Source organism: Actinia tenebrosa, unplaced genomic scaffold (assembly GCF_029948245.1).
Source record: "Actinia tenebrosa isolate PJP-AT-01 unplaced genomic scaffold, QUT_ActTen_1.0 PGA_scaffold11__36_contigs__length_13525064, whole genome shotgun sequence".
NCBI classification, from domain to species: Eukaryota; Metazoa; Cnidaria; class Anthozoa; order Actiniaria; family Actiniidae; genus Actinia; species Actinia tenebrosa.
Window position 1 is genome coordinate 13,315,411 of NW_028292571.1, and position 19,367 is coordinate 13,334,777.

At 36.3% G+C, this 19,367-nt stretch overlaps 1 protein-coding gene across 1 annotated transcript; it reads right to left on the minus strand.

Moving 5' to 3' along the window:
• Positions 1-854: 854 nt before the first annotated feature.
• LOC116301926 (proline-serine-threonine phosphatase-interacting protein 2) lies at positions 855-19,247 on the minus strand. The gene is made up of 13 exons (XM_089027366.1): positions 19,131-19,247; positions 16,634-16,734; positions 14,876-14,950; positions 13,164-13,198; positions 12,532-12,641; positions 11,061-11,123; positions 10,510-10,605; positions 7,867-7,912; positions 5,829-5,908; positions 4,922-5,020; positions 4,159-4,255; positions 3,658-3,834; positions 855-2,775 (listed from the first exon to the last, which is right to left on the minus strand). The coding sequence occupies exons 1-13, from the start codon at positions 19,155-19,157 to the stop codon at positions 2,519-2,521; spliced, it is 1,263 nt and encodes a 420-aa protein (XP_088883492.1). The 5' UTR covers positions 19,158-19,247; the 3' UTR covers positions 855-2,518.
• Between the last annotated feature and the right edge of the window lie 120 nt (positions 19,248-19,367).

The following is a 19,367-nucleotide window of genomic DNA, read 5'->3' on the forward strand; positions in this document are numbered from 1 at the left end:
GCAAAAAAGGTCATTTTTGATCATTACTGGGCAAAAAGCATGGACTATAGCCCATGGTTTTGATCGATTTTGGTCCATTTTCACACCTTTTGAAAAAATATTCATGTTTAGTGAAGAATGCAAAATACGGCATTTTTGGCCATTTCTGGGCAAAAAGCATGGACTATAGCTCATGGTTTTGATTGATTTTGAACCATTTTCACATTTTTTTAAAAAATATTCATCTTTTATGATGGATGCCAAATAGGGCATTTTTGGCCATTTCTGGGCAAAAAGCATGGACTATAGCCCATGGTTTTGATCGATTTTGGCCCATTTTCACCCCTTTTGAAAAGACATGCATTATTTATGAGGGATGCCAAATAGGTCATTTTTGGCCATTTTTAGGCAAAACGCATGGACTATAGCCCATGGTTTTGATTGATTTTGGGCCATTTTCGAACCTTTTGAAAAAACATGCATTATTTATGAGGGATGCCAAATAGGTCATTTTTGGCCATTTTTAGGCAAAAAGCATGGACTATAGCCCATGGTTTTGATTGATTTTGGTCCATTTTCACACCTTTTGAAAAGACATGCATTGTTAATGAGGGATGCCAAATAGGTCATTTTTCGCTATTTTTAGGCAAAAAGCATGGACTATAGTCCATGGACATGGTCCATTTTCAAACCTCTTAAAAAATATCCATTATTTATGTAGAATGCAAAATAGGTCATTTTTGCCCATTTTCAAAACTTTTAAAAGATATGAATTTTTAATTAAGTATGCATAACAGGGTATTTTTCCCCCAGGAAATATCAATCCAATACATATTAATACAAAATAGCTATATATGGTAGAACTATAATAAATATTGATTAAAATACATTGCTTCTTTATTTGATTGATTTTTCGAAAGATTTACAAGGTATGAAATTATAAACATGGTCTACCATTTGCATAGTACTCCCACTAAAATTTCATATATTCTACTTATCTACTTATTCTATATTATGACCGATTAACTGAGAATTAGTTTATTTTTAGACTTGAATATAGAGTTTAACGCGCTGTGATTGGTCGAGCGACTAGTGATTATTAGACGATAATCACGGCTCGAGTGGTGATTATGAGGTTTTGCAAAGTTTACCATAGCGGTAGCAATACTAAAATATCTTTTATTCCGAGTTTTGTCTTTTCTCTGATATTCAAATCCTAAATGATACTTTTTACAAATAGACTTTCGGTTCGGTAATTTTTTTTTTTAGGGAATCAAAATATGTCATTTTTGGCCGTTTTACCATTTTTGGCCCATTTTCACCTTTTGTAAAAATAATGCATTTCAGCAGTAATCACTACGCCTTGGGCGATTAATTATATATAATTGTAAAACAATAAAAGAACGTCTAGTTATTACCTATGATATTTTCTACTTATAGAACAAATTGTTATTACCCATGATATTTTTTAGTTTTAGAACAAATTGAAAAATACGTTGTATACATACAATTTTCAATGGACTACTTCGATGATACGGCGGCCATCTTGGATCACGATGTATTATGGGGCGTCCAGGTAGACAAATAAAGCTTTGTTACAGGAATGTCGGCGATTGACGTAACAGCTCATCACAAGAGAATACAACGAAAGATGAATTAAGACGGACTTTACCCACAAAAGAAAGACAAACACACGTAACTCTATGCATATCTTCCATCATCTTTTTGTTTTGACCCCGGGCAAGATGGCCGCCGTATCGTCGAAGTAGTCCATTCTGTTCATTTCATTTTGCTGTGCAATCCAACTTCTGATTAACAACTGATAACAGAATAATTCACAATGACGACAACTCCACGTAACTAGTCTATCAAGTATCAAAGACATACACCTCTTCTGACTTCGATAAACATGATGCATTGTGGTCTAGTTTGGGTAAAAACAACACCATATAAGGCATGGTGAAGGTATTTAGACCCAATCTAGACCAAAATGCACCATTTTCGATATTTTAGAAAATGTCTATGTCGACGCTGAATGATCCACTTAGGCATTATTGCAAGCGCCTTTCATTATAACGATACTTTTGTGCAGAAATTCAACAAGATGAAATTGAATGAGAATTTAAAAAATTGTTCCTATTTGACGCTCTTGTATTTTTAGAAAACATACAAACATTTATTTCTAGTTTCCACTGTCATCATCATCCCCATAATCATCGTCACCATCTTCATCATCATCATAACCATTATCATCATCATCATCACCTTCACCACCATCACCAACATCAACATCACTAGCATCATCATCACTATCATCATTATCACCATCATCTTCGCCACCATCAACACCAACATCACCATGCATCATCATTATCATCTTATCAACACAAAGCATCATCGTTAAGATCATCATCACCATTATTGTCGCCATCATCATCAACATCATCATCGCCATCATCAGTCACCGCCACCATAACCATCATTATCATCATCATCATCATTATCATCATCATCACAATCACCACCACCACCACCATCATTATTGTTGCATCTTTACAAAGGCCTTAGGAAACATCCCTCTCTTATCTCCCAACACCCCACAACACCACACATCGCCTTCTGTATATAATAGCCTGATGTGATCGTCCTTTTTAAACGTCAGCTCTTGTTCACCCTGTGCATCGTAGTCATACAGCGCGACGCAGATTCTTTCCTTTGCTCGTGATGTGCTGCTGACCAGTTTTGGGGCGTGGCGTACTTCTTCGATTGATGAATAAAGATCTGGGGCTTCAGGGACTAAATGAAAAGAAACTATACGTCATTATTTCGAGGTTAAACAAAGGAATTTACTCGTGTTCAGGAATTGTCCTCTTCACAGTTCCCTGCGACATCTTGAAAGGTAGCTGTGCCTTTCCATTGAAGCGAGACGAATGGTGAGCTTGCAATGATAGAGAAATTTTCCAGGGTGTTAAAAAAGGTATTTATCATTGCAAGCTTACTATTCGTCTTGCTTAAATAGGAAGGAAGGAAGGAAGGGAAGGAAGGGAGGGAGGGAGGGAGGAAGGAGGGGAGGGAGGGAGGGAAGGAAGGAAGTACTAGGGAGTAAATTAACCAAAGAAAACAAGAAAGTATTTTGATTTACTGTTCCACAATGTTTATCTAATTTTAAAAAGTCATCCAATTCTAATTCTCATTTTCATCTAATCTTTAAAAATTGGGAACCATCTATGAGAGAATGTCATTGATTTTTGGTTCTCATTTACTGCGGTTTTCCATATTCTAACTCAGACATTTTAACGGCTTGTTGTGATAGTGTTTTTCGCTGCCTGATCACTTGATTGACGGCAGCGAACAATTAAATTTCAGCATCCAGCCCGCAGACACAGAGTTAGCAGAATATTGAAAACCGGAGTAAGGTACCGAAGAGTAACAATAGGCAGATTAAGATTCCCGTTTTTCCTTCCCGCAAACGGCAAACGTGGCCACGTTTTCATCGTTTCCCTACATTCCACTTCACCTTTTGCAAACCTTCTCGACAAAGAGAAGTATTCTTTTGTTTATCTACTACTTAGAGATTTTTACGATTCCTTTTCACTAATTTTAAAGAATTTTTTAATGGTCAACTGACGTTTCACGTTTGCCGTAAACGAGAATCTTAAACTCTCAACATAAACATACCCGCTGTAGAACTCGTAGGGATAGAAGGTAGAGCAGCAGCAGGTCGGCGGCTTCTAAGGATTGCGGGTGCGTTTGAGTGGCTTTGTACTGGTGCTCCTATGGAAACTGGTCCTGTGGTTAAGGGCGTGGTTCTCTGGGATGACTGTGTCATGTAATAGTTTTCGTATTCGATGTGCTCTGGAAAAAAGAAATGGGGGAAAGCATCAACCATCTATTCCTTCCTTCCTTCCTTCCTTCCTTCCTTCCTTCCTTCCTTCCTTCCTTCCTTCCTTCCTTCCTTCCTTCCTTCCTTCCTTCCTTCCTTCCTTCGTTCCTTCGTTCGTTCCTTCGTTCGTTCGTTCGTTCGTTCGTTCGTTCGTTCGTTCGTTCGTTCGTTCGTTCGTTCGTTCGTTCGTTCGTTCGTTCGTTCGTTCGTTCGTTCGTTCGTTCGTTCGTTCGTTCGTTCGTTCGTTCGTTCGTTCGTTCGTTCGTTCGTTCGTTCGTTCGTTCGACTACACCTACCCGGTTTTTCAGATCCCGTGCGCTTCATGCTGATGAACAGTTTGACATCCATGTCCACGTCACAGTTCTCGAGACTTTTTCTCATCTCCTCGTAAATCTAATATTGCAAGCATTCAGTTCAATATTGAGAACCATCACAATCATAGATGAATTTTCAATTTCTGGTATACATTTACTATCATGGATTAGGAAAAGAAGCAAAGAAAGAAACGACAGTTTCCTTTTTATCATAAACCTTTTTTCTTTTCCTTTCGGTTGTTAAAATCCCGGGTATAAACCCAACGAAAAAACCCTTACGATAAACGAGATTGTAACCAGGGTTTTACAATATAACAAAACCAAGGGGCGTTAAATAAATATCTAAATGCTCTAGTTTCGAGTTCTCTTTTGCTCAGCCTTAACCTCAGTTGTACGTTAAACTATTTTGCCATTGAACCAAAACCCTTGGAATTTTGATCAACTTGTATTGTTCCATAGTGCGTACATTTCTTATTATACAATGAGCCTTTCTAATAGAACACATTTGCACACTATCTACGCCAAGGCCTGAGTAAACGCGAACTCGAAATGGGAGCACTTTCATTTGTCCTTAATGTTCAGGTCTAAGGACGTCAACTTTGCCTTAAAACTAAAAATCCAGGAATTGAATGAGGGATTTTTTTCTGATTATATTCCCATTCATAAATCCATTCATCCTTTAATTTTCCATCAAGATATCTAAACTGGGATTCCTGTGTATAAATACCCACAATGCTAGACGTACCTCGTCGACCTTGACGCAAGTGGTGGAGCCTAGATTTGTATAGATCCACATCGCATTCCGGAGATAAGCTATTCTCTCTTCCTCAAGACTTTGAAAAACCTATTTTAAAAAACGACAGAAATTTGTCAGAAATTCAAAAGAATTTAAGTCCTCCCCTCCTCAGAGTTGTCCGAGTACAACGTTTTAGCTTGGGAGTAATGTTTTCCAATTACAGACCACGTGTCAGTCTCTTGATTATTATTTCTTTGTTTAACTGTTGTATATAAGCACACACATAAATATGGATACAATCCAAACAAAGAATGGGAAAATTACACTGGAATGGGAAAACTATACTTCAAGGTTTCAAGGTTTCAAGGTTTTTTTATTTCCCAGAATGAGAATTTTATACTTTACATCACTATTTTAAAATAATTAACTGGGAGGAGCAGAAGAAAAACAACCCAAAAGGGTTAAGAGAATATTTCTGCACCTTGAAACTATATAATACTTTCAAAGAAGGGGGAAAGAGGCAAAACTAAAATAGATTCAATACACATAAAAAGTTATATACAATAAAGTGAAGTTTGAACTAAATTAAAGTAGGCAAAAGGATATATTCTTTTCTTTCTTTTCTTTCCTCTTCAAGATATTTTTTATTTATTTATTTGTTTTATTCTTTCTTTATTTCTTTCAGAGAAGAGAGAGAAAAAAACTCAACCATCCAATAAGACCCCATCCAAAAGAATCTTTAAGTTCTTCTTTCTTTCTTTATATTTTCCTTTTTTTTTTCATTTTTTTTTTCAAAGAGACAAAAAAAAAACTCAACCATCTGATAAGACGCAACCCAAAGAGTACATAGGGTGAATAACCAGTTCAATGTCAAATATGAAAAAATCAATCAAAATGAATCCTGAATACCACTCACATTGCAACAAGTAGTCATCTCTTGCTCCCAGACCACTCTCGCTTCCTCCAGAGACCGCACCGAATTCTGATACGCAGTATCTATGGTAACAGGCAAACATACAAACAACAATTATATCAATACAAGGATGAAACAACCTCTGGGCTGATCTAAGTCAGGGCATGGCTAACTCACAGATTGAACCCTGAAACAACCTCTTGGCTGATCTAAATCAGGGCATGGCTAACTCACAGATAGAACCCTGAAACAACCTCTGGGCTGATCTAAGTCAGGGCATGGCTAACTCACAGATTGAACCCTGAAACAACCTCTGGGCTGGTCTAAGTCAGGGCATGGCTAACTCACACATAGAACCCTGAAACAACCTCTGGGCTGATCTAAGTCAGGGCAAGGCTAACTCACAGATCAAACCCTGAAACAACCTCTAGGCTGATCTAAGTCAGGGCAAGGCTAACTCACAGATAGAACCCTGAAACAACCTCTGGGCTGATCTAAGTCAGGGCAAGGCTAACTCACAGATTGAACCCTGAAACAACCACTGGGCTGATCTAAGTCAGGACACGGCTAACTCACAGATTGAACCCTCAAACAACCTCTGGGCTGATCTAAGTCAGGGCATGGCTAACTCACAGATAGAACCCTGAAACAACCTCTGGGCTGATCGAAGTCAGGGCATGGCTAACTCACAGATAGAACCCTGAAACAACCTCTGGGCTGATCTAAGTCAGGGCATGGCTAACTCACAGGATCAAACCCTGAAACAACCACTGGGCTGATCTAAGTCAGGGCATGGCTAACTCACAGGATCAAACCCTGAAACAACCTCTGGGCTGATCTAAGTCAGGGCAGGGCTAACTCACAGATAGAACCTTCAAACAACCTCTAGGCTGATCTAAGTCAGGGCATGGCTAACTCACAGCTTGAACCCTGAAACAACCTCTGGGCTGATCTAAGTCAGGACATGGGTAACTCACAGATTGAACCCTGAAAAAACCTCTTGGCTGATCTAAGTCAGGGCATGGCTAACTCACAGGATCAAACCCTGAAACAACCACTGGGCTGATCTAAGTCAGGGCAGGGCTAACTCACAGATAGAACCCTCAAACAACCTCTGGGCTGATCTAAGTCAGGGCATGGCTAACTCACAGATAGAACCCTCAAACAACCTCTGGGCTGATCTAAGTCAGGACATGGGTAACTCACAGATTGAACCCTGAAACAACCTCTGGGCTGATCGAAGTCAGGGCATGGCTAACTCACAGATAGAACCCTGAAACAACCTCTGGGCTGATCTAAGTCAGGGCATGGCTAACTCACAGGATCAAACCCTGAAACAACCACTGGGCTGATCTAAGTCAGGGCATGGCTAACTCACAGGATCAAACCCTGAAACAACCACTGGGCTGATCTAAGTCAGGGCAAGGCTAACTCACACGATCAAACCCTGAAACAACCACTGGGCTGATCTAACTCACAGATCAAATTAGAATTGAGTGTGTTAAGTTTTTCGCAGGGGGGAAACCGGAGAGCCCGGAGAAAAACCCTTCACCTCTCAAACACTGCTCACATGTGATGCCCAGTCCAGGAACCAAACCCCAAATCCCAGAGGAGAGAGGGAACTGCACTACAACTAAGCCATTCTTGATTCTCATTTGTTAAAATAAAAAACAAACATATGCTACATCTGAAGAAATGCAATATTATTTTCGTATTGTTTTGTTGTTGTTGTTGTTGTTTTTGATTCAAAATAATGTTATGTTAAGGTTTTTTCAACTCAGGTTGAAAGAACAATTTTACAAAGTAAAATTCTATAAACTGTAAAAAAAACATCCAATTTATCTTAATAATAATAGGATAAAAGCTGCAATTTAGATATTATAATAATTAGTTCCCATCTGAATTATAAATAGAGTGACAAAAAAGTTAATAAAATAAGAAAAAAAACCAATAATAATAATGTTATGTTAAGGCTCAACAGCGAAAGGTTTTCAACTTTTGTCAAACTTGTTTGACAGGATTGTAGATAAACCGGTCTTACCTGATTGTTCTACTGCTGTTTTGGCTTTTCCTAGTCTAGCTCTATGCTAAATTAAAACAATTCAAAGTCAGAAAGTCTGACAATAGTAAGAGTGTAGGATAAGTGAGAGAGAATGTATCATCATCACATATCATCATCATGTATCATCATCATGTATCATCATCATGTATCATCATCATGTATCACCATCATGTATCACCATCATGTATCATCATCATGTATCATCATGTATCATCATCATGTATCATCATCATGTATCATCATCATGTATCACCATCATGTATCATCATCATGTATCATCATGTATCACCATCATGTATCATCATCATGTATCATCATGTATCATCATCATGTATCATCATCATGTATCATCATCATGTATCAACATCATGTATCATCATCATGTATCACCATCATGTATCATCATCATGTATCATCATCATGTATCATCATCATGTATCATCATGTATCATCATCATGTATCATCATCATCATCATGTATCATCATCATGTATCATCATCATCATCATGTATCATCATCATGTATCATCATCATGTATCATCATCATGTATCATCATCATGTATCATCATCATGTATCATCATCATGTATCATCATCATGTATCATCATCATATATCATCATCGTGTATCATCATCATGTATCATCATGTATCATCATCATGTATCATCATCATGTATCATCATCATGTATCATCATCATGTATCATCATAATCATCCTCTTTATCATTATCATTATCATCATCATGTATCATCGTCATGTATCATCACCATGTATCATCATCATGTATCATCATCATGTATCATCATAATCATCCTCTTTATCATTATCATTATCATCATCATGTATCATCGTCATGTATCATCACCATGTATCATCATCATGTATCATCATCATGTATCATCGTCATGTATCATCATCATGTATCATCATCATGTATCATCATCATGTATCATCATCATCATCATATATCATCATCATGTATCATCATCATGTATCATCATCATGTATCATCATCATGTATCATCATCATGTATCATCATATATCATCATCGTGTATCATCATGTATCATCATCATGTATCATCATCATGTATCATCATCATGTATCATCATCATGTATCATCATCATGTATCATCATCATGTATCATCATCATGTATCATCATAATCATCCTCTTTATCATCATCATGTATCATCATCATGTATCATCGTCATGTATCATCACCATGTATCATCATCATGTATCATCATCATGTATCATCATCATGTATCATCATCATGTATCATCATCATATATCATCATCGTGTATCATCATGTATCATCATCGTGTATCATCATGTATCATCATCATGTATCATCATCATCATGTATCATCATGTATTGTCATCATGTATCATCATCATGTATCATCATCATCATGTATCATCATCATGTATCATCATCATGTATCATCATCATGTATCATCATCATGTATCATCATCATGTATCATCATCATGTATCATCATCATGTATCATCATCATATATCATCATCGTGTATCATCATCATGTATCATCATGTATCATCATCATGTATCATCATCATGTATCATCATCATGTATCATCATCATGTATCATCATAATCATCCTCTTTATCATTATCATTATCATCATCATGTATCATCGTCATGTATCATCACCATGTATCATCATCATGTATCATCATCATGTATCATCATAATCATCCTCTTTATCATTATCATTATCATCATCATGTATCATCGTCATGTATCATCACCATGTATCATCATCATGTATCATCATCATGTATCATCGTCATGTATCATCATCATGTATCATCATCATGTATCATCATCATGTATCATCATCATCATCATGTATCATCATCATGTATCATCATCATGTATCATCATCATGTATCATCATCATGTATCATCATCATGTATCATCATCATATATCATCATCGTGTATCATCATGTATCATCATCATGTATCATCATCATGTATCATCATCATGTATCATCATCATGTATCATCATCATGTATCATCATCATGTATCATCATCATGTATCATCATAATCATCCTCTTTATCATCATCATGTATCATCATCATGTATCATCGTCATGTATCATCACCATGTATCATCATTATGTATCATCATCATGTATCATCATCATGTATCATCATCATGTATCATCATCATATATCATCATCTTGTATCATCATGTATCATCATCGTGTATCATCATGTATCATCATCATGTATCATCATCATGTATCATCATCATGTATCATCATCATGTATCATCATAATCATCCTCTTTATCATCATCATGTATCATCATCATGTATCATCGTCATGTATCATCACCATGTATCATCATCATGTATCATCATCATGTATCATCATAATCATCCTCTTTATCATTATCATTATCATCATCATGTATCATCGTTATGTATCATCACCATGTATCATCATCATGTATCATCATCATCATGTATCATCACAATGTATCATCATCATATATCATCATCATCATCATCATCATCACCATCATCATCATCACCATCATCATCATCATGTCTCATCATCCAAATAACAACGCCTCACCTTTTCTTCATCCTTACTCGCTGTTGACACAGACCTCTTCAGACAGTCGTCTGCAGCATCGTGGTCTTTACACTTCTGCTCATAAGACCGTTTCAGCTACAGAAACAAGCAAATAATAAATAATAATTAATAAAAATAATTTTACTTGTAGAGTGCAAACAATTTATCCGTGAAACACTAATTATTAAGTAGTACAAAATAGTGCTAGTTAAACGATAGAAAACAATGGAATTTGAATGAAATTGTGCTATGTAGTATTACTAAAGTTTCACAGTTATATTGTTTGCACTCTATAGCACCCAAGTCTGAGATTGAAGGCACTTTCTATAGAGCATAAATTAATAAATTAATAAGTGAAAAAAAATTTTAATCGTAAACAAAAATATAGTTTCCTCATTATTCACTAATGGCTGAGAACCTGTGAAAATCCTCTGAAAAACCTGTGAAAAATTGAAAAATGTCTCTGTATTTCTGAAATTTTACAGGTTTTTCAGAGGATTTTCACAGGTTCTCAGTGAGAAGTGACTATTGTTAACCAGACAGCTTCTTACCTTTATAGTATTGTCATAATGATTTTTCTTATTTCTTTGTGCTTTCTTCACCACCTCTTCAACCTGAAAACAAATTATTTATAAACCCTATAGTCAAGGTGCAATTAATTTGGAGAAGAACTTGGGTGAATCGTTTGGGTCGATATTCCTCTTGAAAGAAACAGTTGTTTGGTCTTAATCAGCTGATAAAGGTATTCAAAATTTCAAAAAAATGTCTACCTGGTATTTCTGCTCCAAATGCTGTTAAAAAACTCATTAATAATTCATGAAGGAAACACAATAGAAATCTTGACCATGAAGGAGGTTTTATATCTGATATAGATTCGTCTTCATCTGCATAAACTTTAACTTGGATTTTCTCTATCAAACTTGGTTCATTTCGTAAAGAATTCAGTACAATATGAGAACACACATCATGAGTTTTTTAAGCCGTTCAATAAACTTGCAGATCGTGTTTTATCAGGTCTAAAAACACGAGGCTACGCCTCGTGTTTTTAAATCCTGATAAAACACTTCTGCTCGTTTATTAAACACTACTTCAAACACTGAACATCATATGTGTTATCGATCAGAAAGAATTGCTGGTATTTAATAAGCTGATAAATGTCTTTGAATCTAATTAAGCTCATTATCTGCTCCAAATGGTGATTAAAACACTGACCAACCATAGTTAATAAAGGGGAATGGTTATGAAACCTATTGTTATAGGTCTTTGTTCACTTTTTTCAAGGATGACCCTGCACAATCCTTTGTTTTACCATTGTTGGCAATGGCTGAGTGATACTTCAAGATTTATAAGTAGACATATTTGAATATTCCTTACAAAAATCCCATAGACAAAGTTTATGTTTACTTATTTTGCAATTTTGGATGAGCATAACATGTAAATCAAACATATTGCATGGTCAAGACCAGTTCAACATCAAAAGCGAACAAAGACCTGATAACAATTGGTTTCATAACCATTCCCCTCTATTAACTATGGACCAACATGTGCTGTCAACCAGAAAGAATTCAGATGATTCAACTGTAATTCACCTGATGAGCATTCTGCACGAGACAGGAAATGGCATCAATTGAAACCAAGGAATGCATTACTTAATTACTTAATGCTCATTATGCCTGCTGGCATGTAGGGCAGCAAAAATTAGGTTAAAGTCTTTTCCTCTAGTGCTGTTTCCATAACACAGTTGTTTTAGGAGACAGGGTTGTTAGCCCAGGAATGTATGCACGACTTTCGACTAGGGACAATTGAATGGAAGCGAGGTACGTATGGCCTCATTAGTAAACAAAGTCTACTCAGTACAATATTTTGTGTCAAAGTCATTCACCCTTACTTCAAGAGACACTTAAAAGAACTGGAATTGCGTTGGTGAGATGAATGACTTTGACACAATTTTTGAAAGTCGTGTATAGCATATATATAATAAAGCTCAATATAGAGAAAAATCTGCCATTGAAGCACTGTCACCTGTTTTCGTTTTGCTCTCTGTGTTTCTCTAAATTCTCTCATTGTTTTCTCAAGGTCATCCATTAGCTGTTGAGCCAGGGCTATATGAGCTTTACCAACATTCTCTGTCTCTGGAATATAGTAAGAGAAATGGTGAAATATGTGGTGAATTGGTGGATGCGTGGATAAGTGGATGGCAGGATGGGTGCATGAGTGCATGGGTGGGTCCATGGGTGGGGTGGATGGATGGATGGGTGCATGGGTACATGGGTGAATGGGTGGGTGCATGGGTGCATTGGTGGGTGGGTGGGTGGGGTGGATGGGTGGATTGGTGGATGGGTGGATAAGTCAATGGCAGCATGGGTGGAGTGGATGGGTGCATGGGTGGATGGTGGGTGCATGGGTGGGTGCATGGGTGCATTGGTGGGTGAATGGGTGAATGGGTGGGGTGGATGGGTGGATGAGTGGATGGGTGAATAGGAGCATGGGTGGATAGCGGAGTGGGCAGATGGGCAGGTGGGTGAGCGGGCAGATGGCTAAGGATAAATAGATGGCTGGAGTGGATGCATAAACAAATGAATAAAGTGAACAGGTACAGATGGAAGGATTTATGGGATATCAATATCCTGTAATAACATTTCATTCATGCTCACCATTCCTCAAACAATCCCAGGAATCTTTGAGAGATCTGCAATTTATGAGAGGGAAAAAATATATTTCATTAGCTTCCAAAGCACCTCACTACGTGTACACTGGGCACCCTGAATTAATGGGAAAGAATAATGGCTAAGCAAGGCTCATATGAGAATGAATGATAGGAACAAATGAGAATGAATGAGAATAGCTGGGAATGATAGGGAATTAAATTTGTCAATTCTCAAATATTCTTATATAAATATATATAGTTATATAATATAATATATAATATAACGCCTACTTGCAAGAACATTGTCATACAAAATTAGAACAATAGTAATTTAGTGATAAAGGAATACATTAAAAGACAAAAAAAAAAGTTCATCTTCAGTGATTTTCTTTTGTTTTTTAATATAATCCCTATCCCACTAAATCACTGTTCTATTTTCGCATGACAATGTTCTTGCAAGTAGGTGTATATCATTATACAGGCATTTTTTCTCCTCTACAGTCTGCTGATTGTAAATTTCACTTAACAGAAAATGCACTTTTGAAAGTCAAGAATGACCTTCTTCTGAACATGAATAATGCCCACGTAACAATCCTTGCTCTTTTGGATCTTAGTGCGTCTTTCAACACCGTTGACCATTCTACACTTCTTGAGAAGCTTGAAATGGTGATTGGCATCCATGGAACTGCCCTCTCTTGGTTAGTGTTATATTTAGAGAACAGGTCCCAACAAATTGCTATCAATTGCACTCTTTCCCAGAAGTTTTTTTTACAGTGTGGTGTACCTCAGAGATCATGTCTTGGTCCCCTCCTCTTCTTAATATACTTGAGTGAGCTGTTTTCGATTCTCAAATTGCATCTGCCATCTGACTGCTTACACTGATGATACCCAGATCTAGATCCAGATCTTACTTTTTTCTGCCTCTAGCTTCTGTCACATCACCCCTTTGTTACAGGAATTGCACTGGTTACCTGTCCCCTTTTGTGTCGAATTTAAATTAATTTTAATATCTTTTAAAGTTCTAAAAGGGCTTGCTCCACTCTACCTGGCTGAGCTTACAGTATCTTAGTTTTGCCTCAGTCTACGTATAACCTTAGGAGGAATAGCAATGGCACACTGTTAAGCCATCCTAAAATTAAATTGGCCACGTCCAAGCTTTGGAATGTACTTTCTTTAGACCTCAGGAATACTGACCTTTCTATTGTTTGATTTAAGAAGAAACTTAAGACACATTTATTTACTAGGGCTTCTTGCATTAGTCATCATTAAAATTAATTTTCCTTTCATTTTTTCAGTAGTTTTCCCTTTTATTATCATTATTATTATTATTGCATACACCTAATTGAAAAAACGTAGTTTTTTTTTACCGAAAAGGATTTTGGGTACTCCGAAATGTGTATTATATTTGCATATAGACATGTAAAAATGCACAGTAGAGCAAAGTCGGTTGACCTAGATTAACAACATGCCAAAGTCCTGATGCATAAAATGTGCACAGGAAGGGAAAACTGCAATACACATGAAATTAGCATAATTGTTTGTCTTCCCAAGCTCCCCTTCGGTCTTAGCTTTGATGATATAACCTTTTTTTGAACCCGACGTTTTTTCAATTAGGTGTATACATTTTGTGAGTAGCTATATAGCGCAATTGAATATGTATATAGATTTTTGCACTTTAGAAATTATTTTAATAATAATTATTGTTATTATTATAATTACCCAATTTCTTCCTTTGCCTCGTTAGACTTTGCCAGTCTCGTCAAACTTTTACCATATTTTTCCTCTATATCAGCCCTGATCATATCATTGAGAGAAATTTTTTTTACACAGTTATAGGTTTGATATCAAAGTGATATTTTACTAGTTTCTGTATAGTTAGGGGAGTTTTTACTTTCCAATCTAGCTGAGATAAGACTGGAAATAAAGACCATATTAGTGAAGTGATACGATATCACCTCATGGTAAACTGGAAACCATGGGGGAAAGAATGACAATCAAATATATACTGACATATTTTATTGCACACATAGGTTTGATATTGAATGTGGTAAAATCTATGAATAAAAACCATATCAGTGAAATGATTCGATATCACTTCACAATGACTTGCTTGTTTGCGATGTGATATCAGGGTTGGTGCTGAGGTAACCACTTAAAATTCAAGGACTATTCAAGAAGTATACAAGGACCCAAAAATGAATTTTCAAGGAGTATGTTCAGCTAAATATGCCAAGGTTTTACACGGTGGTTGCACATGGCTGACTTTCAGATTTTCCAATCTTTCTGACTGGATCTATTTCAGAACCATGCAAGTAATGATCAAAGCAAACGTTCAAGGAGTTTTCAAGGAGTTTCGCTAAAATTATAAAATTCAAGCTTAGAGCTTTTCAAGTGCCCTTGAAAGCATGGATTAAATTCAAGGAGTTTTCAAGGAGTTTAAGGAGTAGCACGAACCCTGTTATATGGAAACTTGGGAATAAAAATGATATCAAGCTCTTACCACTCTTTTTCACTGCTACGAGCTGATCGAGACAACAGTCGCAACAGGGAAATAGGGCAATACACTGCAACCATTCAGAGAATATAAAGTTACTGGCCAATTTATTTGATTGATGGAAGAGTATTGCCCAATTTCCTTGTCGTGACTGTTGTCCCCGAGGGTTGGGGGGGGGACTCCGGGAAAAAAGTACCGGGGATGCTCATCGTATCTCTGAGGGGTAAAAATTCGCGATTTGGTATCTTTTAGGGTGTTAAATACAAATTTTTGAAAAACAGCATTTTCTGGTATCTCTTAGCTAGGGTAGTCGGAAAATTAAAGGAGAGAAGCGCGCATCGATATGGCTTATCCTAGGTGCTTCTTATTTTAAATTTAATATTATTTGTTGTGGTATCTCTTAGGGGTTAAAAATCACTCAGCCACGCCCTTTTTTAAAGACTTCCGATAACTCTTAGGAGTCTTTTTGAAAATTTCTGATGAGCATCCCCGGTACTTTTTTCCTGGAGTCCCCCCCAGGCTGTTGTCTTGATCAGCTCATAGCAATAAAAAGAGTGGTAGGTAACATGTGATAATCTCATTTGCCACATGTTAAGATTTTGATATTGCTTTCATTTTTGCACTGGTTCTAAAATTACCTTACAAAACCTTACAATGAAAATGCTAATTAGATATAACCACTAGTGGATACATATACTGTTCTGATACAGCACTGGTGGTTGTATCTAATTTGCATATGAATTCAAAATGTCCCAAAGCATTTATGAATCATTCACGGAATTTCACAAACTGTTTACAAAATGTGCTTCCACGTTGTATCGGCCATACAATCACTCGCATCTGGCTAGTGATTGTACAGCTGTTTTTGTTTTTTTTCCTTTGATTTTTTTATTATTTTTTTTATTTATTTATTTATTTTTTACAGCTGTTACAAAAGGTTCGCTCATATTTTGACTTTAACATTACTTGTGTCATAGTGTTACCTTTGTCGTACGAATTCTTCAAAGTCCTGACAGCTCTGTTTGCCATCCCTCAATCGTTTACAGAGATTGTCAAATCCAGCAGTACTAGTGAAATCAGAACCCTGGTAAAAAGATAAGAATTTTAAATTGGAATGGCTTCCTTTCTTTTTTGTAGATCTGGCTATCTTATGACAGATATCTTATAAGAGCACCATTGCCGGCTTTCATATTGTAAGGGGCTGGGTTTGTGATAATCAACACAAGACCCACATAGTAATTAATTGTTAATTGGGTCAATATCATTGCAGAGCTCTCAATAATATTTGTAGTAGGCAGTTAGTCCTAAAAAATAGGGGGCTGAATCCAATTTATATAATTTCATATTTGGCAAAGAATTATTTTTTTGTCAAAATAGCCTGCAGTTTAAGGTGAAGTATCCGGTGATTAACTGCTGATAGCCGTTGTTTTATTGAAAGCTCTGCATTGATCAAGATACAACCATTAAACACTCAATTGAAATTTACTAAGAAATGTATCGAAGCAAGGTTAGTAACATGAGGCATAGCAACAATGAACATTGAATAATTAAGTACTAGCTCTTACAACATTCGTGTTCATGTTGTATCAGATTTACAATATCGCTCGCTTCCAGCTCATGTAGTAAATCTGATACAACAAGGCACTCATGTCATAACTGTATGTACACTAATTAAGTATTAAAGCATTGCAAGACACGCTTCATAAAAAAATATCTGTATAATACAAGCTAAGCCACACGTATGAAACAAATTATTCAAACTACAACAATGCGAAACATCAAATATTTCTAAAATTGATTTCAGGTTATTCTTAGAAACATTTAGTTATTAATGAAAGCGGAGTTGGTGTGGTCAAGACAGTTTCATTTTCTCAGGTAGATTGGAAACAAAAACCCCCCTACCTACACAGAAACTAGTAAAATATCACTTTCAGTATGACCCCAATGAGCCCATCTACAATTCTTTATTGCAATAACAGTTCTAAGGTTTTACAAAGCATTTGATACGTAGGCAAACTTCAGTAGGCTAAACTCATACGTAGGCAAAATTCAGTAGGCGAAACTATGTGTAAGCAAATCTATCGTAATTCCTAATGGTAATCAATTAGCATCATTATTTAATATGTCTATAATGCTCTAGGTGCAGATGGAATCTATAGCTATATACCCAACTTGTTTACTGAATTTACGCAGAGCTGTTGGGATATAAAAGTGGGTGAAAACCTGTGAAATTCCTTTGAAAAACCTGTGAAATGCCCTAAACTCACAGATATTTTAAACAGGGTTTACTCACTAAATGCTGAATATTTATCAGTGATTTGATTGTAACCCTGAAAGATCCTCCAGGCTGATCTTGTCAGGGTACATCTAATGCACCATTAAAAAACCTCTGGGTTGATCTGAGTCAGGGCATGACTATAACTCACAGATTGAACCCTGAAACAACCTGGGGGATGTTCTAAGTCAGGGCATGGCTAACTCACAGATTGAACCCTGAAATAACCTCAGGGCTGATGTAAATCATGACATAGACTGCACTGGAATTTAATAAGTTGGATATTGAAGAGAACATTTCTGGAGAATCAAAGTATAGTCTCCACGTTAAGCTGTATTTGCAAGGTGCCTATGTCCTTAAAAGCCTTTCTTTAAGATCTTTTTAGGGGTTTTTCCTCTATCGCTCTCCCTTCATGGGGGAGAGAGGGGGGGAAAAACCATTCTAAATAAGGAAGGGACGCAGCACTATGCCCCAAGCAAAGCATTGCACAGTTCTTTATATCCTGGTATCAAACATAAATTGAGACCAGTCAAAACCATACTGAAACATCAAGCTCGCACAGACTGACCAAGTTTTGAAAAAAGGATAAAATAAGCTCATCGAAATAACCAATTAGAGGCCAGCATTTTATAAATTAGATCATCAATTTCATCAATCATGACTATTAATTTAGCAAGTAATTTACATGTAAACTATACAATATTAATAAATTAATGATTGATTTAATAAAATTCAAATGAATAAGGAAGTTCTTTTTATATATGAAATAAGTATTTTTTAAAAAAAAGGTAAAGAAATAATGTCTTATAATAGCCTATTTTCAAGAAATGTTTCTATCTTTCTTAAAAGGAAAAACGAGAATAGTAGCAAAGTTGAATTACAGTAAAGGAATCGTTGTTCAGGTCAACAATTTTGAGGAATTTGCTTGGTATTTTTGTTTACATTCCGCTAGAAATTTACGAATTTAAACCAAACTTTTTGAATCAAATTTCTAAACTCTAGCCGTTGGAATTAATCATTTGTTTGACAAAACAATAAAACACTAGCAATAAAGATGTAAAAGCTGAATTCCGAGACAATTACAATTGTGTCAGAAAGCTTCAGCTTTAAGTGTCAAGATCTTCTCGACTGCGTTGCAATTCTAAATTTATAAAATAGAGATAGACGTACAAGAGTGACTGTGAGAGCTTAGCGATACAACTTACCCAAAAACAATCGACAAATCGAGTCATTTTGGAGAGATTTTGAAGAGGATCTTTAACCACAACATTAAGAGATCGAGAACAAACCTTTACTCACGAAACCAAGACCCGGAAATAAAACCTGCAAGGGACCTGGGAGCTAGAGATATTGACTTCCGGTAGGGGATTATGAACACAGGAAGCCCAATGAAATTGCGTTTTCTCTTCTCTTCTCTTCTCTTCTCTTCTCTTCTCTTCTCT

Bases quoted from the DNA above. Each gene is read 5' to 3' on its own strand.
- LOC116301926 (XM_089027366.1), bottom strand. From the start codon at position 19,157: ATGACTCGATTTGTCGATTGTTTTTGG. The intron at 5,909-7,866 runs GTAAGACCGGTT...CTGTTACCATAG, and splicing joins AACAGCAGTAGAACAATCAG to ATACTGCGTATCAGAATTCG. The intron at 5,021-5,828 runs GTGAGTGGTATT...TTTTTAAAATAG, and splicing joins AGATGACTACTTGTTGCAAT to GTTTTTCAAAGTCTTGAGGA.